The sequence below is a fragment of the Ziziphus jujuba genome, chromosome 12 (genome assembly GCF_031755915.1).
Source record: "Ziziphus jujuba cultivar Dongzao chromosome 12, ASM3175591v1".
Classification (NCBI taxonomy): domain Eukaryota; kingdom Viridiplantae; phylum Streptophyta; class Magnoliopsida; order Rosales; family Rhamnaceae; genus Ziziphus; species Ziziphus jujuba.
The window spans coordinates 9017714-9021076 of record NC_083390.1 but is presented as its reverse complement, the minus strand read 5'-3'; the positions used below and the strand labels follow the sequence as shown (position 1 = coordinate 9021076).

Genomic DNA, 3363 nt, shown 5'->3' with positions numbered 1-3363 from the left:
TGCAAAATCCATATGATTGGCATATTAATAATTATATGCAAAATTATCAGGAAAATACATTTTTTCATGCCTACTTTTTACATTTTACATCTCAAAATTAAAATGAGAAAGAGACTAATGATTTTCAACCATCCATAAGTTCTATATGGTATTAAGATGATATTTATGAAATACAATATAATTTTAATAATCTTTTTATATATTTTAGTTAATAAATAATTTTTTAAAAAATATATTTTTGACATATTTTTATTAATAATATTTTATCTATGATCATTAATGTTTATTATAAATCAATTGATTAAGAAAAATATAATATCAATTCAATATTTTAACAAATTTTATAATCAGTTTGATAATTGATGGATTAAATAAGCTAATTTTAAAATTTTAATAAAAACTTCCATTTTTAAAAATAAATTTCCATCATTTTTTTAAAAATTTTTTTACTTATATTTGATACTTTCCAATATTTTCATAAAAATTTCCATATTTTAAATTCTCGATATTTCCATCGATATTGATTTTTTGAATCTTGGTATCAATGACAAAGGGGAAACATTATTAAGACTTGGTAATAAATTTCACATTTTAAAGTTAGTTGGGATTTTGGAGCCCTCCATTTGTGAAAATCTAATAACAAAGTTACTATTTTTTAGATAATAATTTTAAATTCAAATTCTCCATCTCAATTAAAAAAAAAGAAATTAGTTGTTTTATTTCGAAAATCCTGCCGTCTAATGCAAAACAAAAATTCCATGATTGCTAAACTCATAGAAAGCCCAATTTATTTCATGCTAAAACATTCCAATTTATTTTACACAAACATTCTCATAACAAAATGTCCATGTCCTAGCCTAAGGAACTAAAGCGTAAATAGATTTGGCCTATAATAAATATTGTTTTCCCAATACCATTTGGGAAATTTTGGGATCATATATGTATCGTCATCCTATCACTTAGGAAGATTAGCTCTCATTTTGGCAAATAAGATCTTAGCAAACTCAAGAAGCTTATCAGTCTCAGGCATAACTCCTTTCACAGCAGGGTCTTCACAAAACCTCTCAGCCCATTTCACCAAACCAGGTGTTTTGGCTTGGTCTAGCAGTTTTACACCATGCATTTTCTCTGAAACCCTTAGCCATGCTAAGAAACATCCAAGTGCAATGTCAAGGTAACCAATTTGTTCTCCACCAAAGAATGGCTTTCCTTTGCTAGACTTCACAAATGCTTCCTCTAATAGCACAAGCCCTTCTATTACTTGATCTATTGCTGCTTTCTTTGCTCCCTTTCCTTGAGCAGTTGATATGCCTTTCATGGATGGGAACCACTACAAACAAAAATGCGAAACAAACCCGTTCGAATATATTGTTATATATTATGAATATGAAAAATACCAAAATATAGCCATAAGTTAATTAAAAATGTTATTTTGTCATTATTGATGATCCAATACCAATGGCTCCATAGTTTACGGGATTCGTTTTTTATATAATTTTTTAATTTAAAAATTAAATCTAATTAATTATGGCCACATTAGTTGCTATTAGTCTTAGAAATGATGCGAGCTTTGTGGTAAGCAAAAGTAATTTTGCCTTTTTGATGATAAAGACAAAAAAGATATTTTGAAAAAGCAATTGGTAGCATTTAATTGCTTGATTAAGGGCGGCTTAATCCGCATCATCTTTATGGTTGAACATGCTGCAATCTGAACTTATTGTACAACAAATATGACTCGTCTATCAGTCAAATTTCTCAGAGTGATGAATCGTAGAAACCAAAAATGCTATTGAAACCAAAAATAAAATAAAGACCAAAAGTAGGCAAAAGATAACTAGGAATAGAAATCACTTTGTTTCATTTGTTATGATATATGGTTTGTGGGGCATTTCAAACCTGTCTTGCATATTTGCCAACTATTTTTTAATTTATCATAAATATATGTTGTTCTGAATATCATCCCATTAAAAATGTAAATGTCTATTTTCAAAGGATCATTTTCCTATTTTAGATTTATAGTGTTAAAAAAAACAAATTTTTTAAAAGATTAACATATAAAACAAAATTAAATGCCTTCATTGTTTATTTTTTTGGCTAAAAAGTGGATAAATTTTTTTGAAAGTTCAAACATCCAAAATCAAATTTCCTCTAAATTTTTTGATCTTTGAGATGTCAAAGTAATCCATTCTTAAATGTTTAATCTATTTCTATTAAATTTTTTTATTTTTGTTAAAATAAAAATTAAAAAAATGGATATTTCATCTTTTTTTTTTATATATTTTTTTTTATCCAATGCTAAATGATGATCTGTGTATAAAGTAAAAAAAAAAAAAAAAAAAAACAACTTTGCTGACAATTATTCATAATTCTTTTTTTTTTTTTTACCTTTTCTATATTTCTATTCTATATTATAAATAAAATTCTAAATTAGAATATAGAATATTATATAAATTATTAAAAATTATTAATATTTTAATATTCTATAAATATTAATTTTTTTATATTATAATTAAAATTATAGGCTTTAGGATTTTTTTTTTTTTGAATTTGAAAAGGAAAAACAAAATACTAAGATATATCCCAAAAATAGCAAAAAGATTAGGAATGCCATAAATTCTCCTGAACAAAAATTTGTATCTTCCTTATGTTTTGTTTAAAAAAAATAAAAATAAAAATAGAAGTAAAAAAAACAAACCTTTTCATCAATATAAGCAGCCCAAAACCGAGCAATGGCGCGGTCGTGGGGATGACAAGGGAAGATAGAAGGAGCAGAGGTCCAAACATCATCGATGTATTCAACAATGACCAGAGATTCGCAAATGGGTTTTTCATTGTGAATAAGAACTGGGACTTTCTTGTGGATTGGGTTTGATTTTAGAAGAAGCTCGCTTTTCTCTGTCAAAAAACTAGTTTCTTGAAGAAAATCGTAGCTCACTTGTTTAAGATTAAGGGCGATTCGAGCTCTCATAACGAAAGGGCTCGCCCATACTCCCAAGACCTTTACGTCTCTACTCTCCGACATGATTTTTTTTTTTTTTTTCTTTTTTAGCTCTCAGTGATTTTTCTAACAAACACAGATACTATGTGGAGCTAAAGGGTTCATTGAACTTAGACTAGGTGGGCTACTATGAATATGAATAGTCATATAAGTTCGATACACAGTTGTTGATCGTGGGGTTTTGTGTCGCTTTGGTTTGGAAAGTCGTAGGATTAGGTGCATAATGGTGTGTAGAAGTCTACAGTAGGTAAGATTTCATTTCTCTTATGAAAATTGATTTTTTGTTTTTTTGTTTTTTTTTTTTTGGGCTAAAAATAATTTTTTTGTTTTTGGTTTTTTGTTAGGCATTACTTATTATCAATAAC

General features: G+C 27.1%; 1 protein-coding gene across 1 annotated transcript; it reads right to left on the bottom strand.

The window, feature by feature from the left end:
- Window positions 1–786: 786 nt before the first annotated feature.
- LOC125418778 (glutathione S-transferase U17-like) lies at window positions 787–3066 on the bottom strand. The gene is made up of 2 exons (XM_048463278.2): window positions 2696–3066; window positions 787–1330 (listed from the first exon to the last, which is right to left on the bottom strand). Exons 1-2 carry the CDS (start codon window positions 3020–3022, stop codon window positions 956–958), a joined length of 702 nt encoding a protein of 233 aa, XP_048319235.2. The 5' UTR covers window positions 3023–3066; the 3' UTR covers window positions 787–955.
- Window positions 3067–3363: the final 297 nt, after the last annotated feature.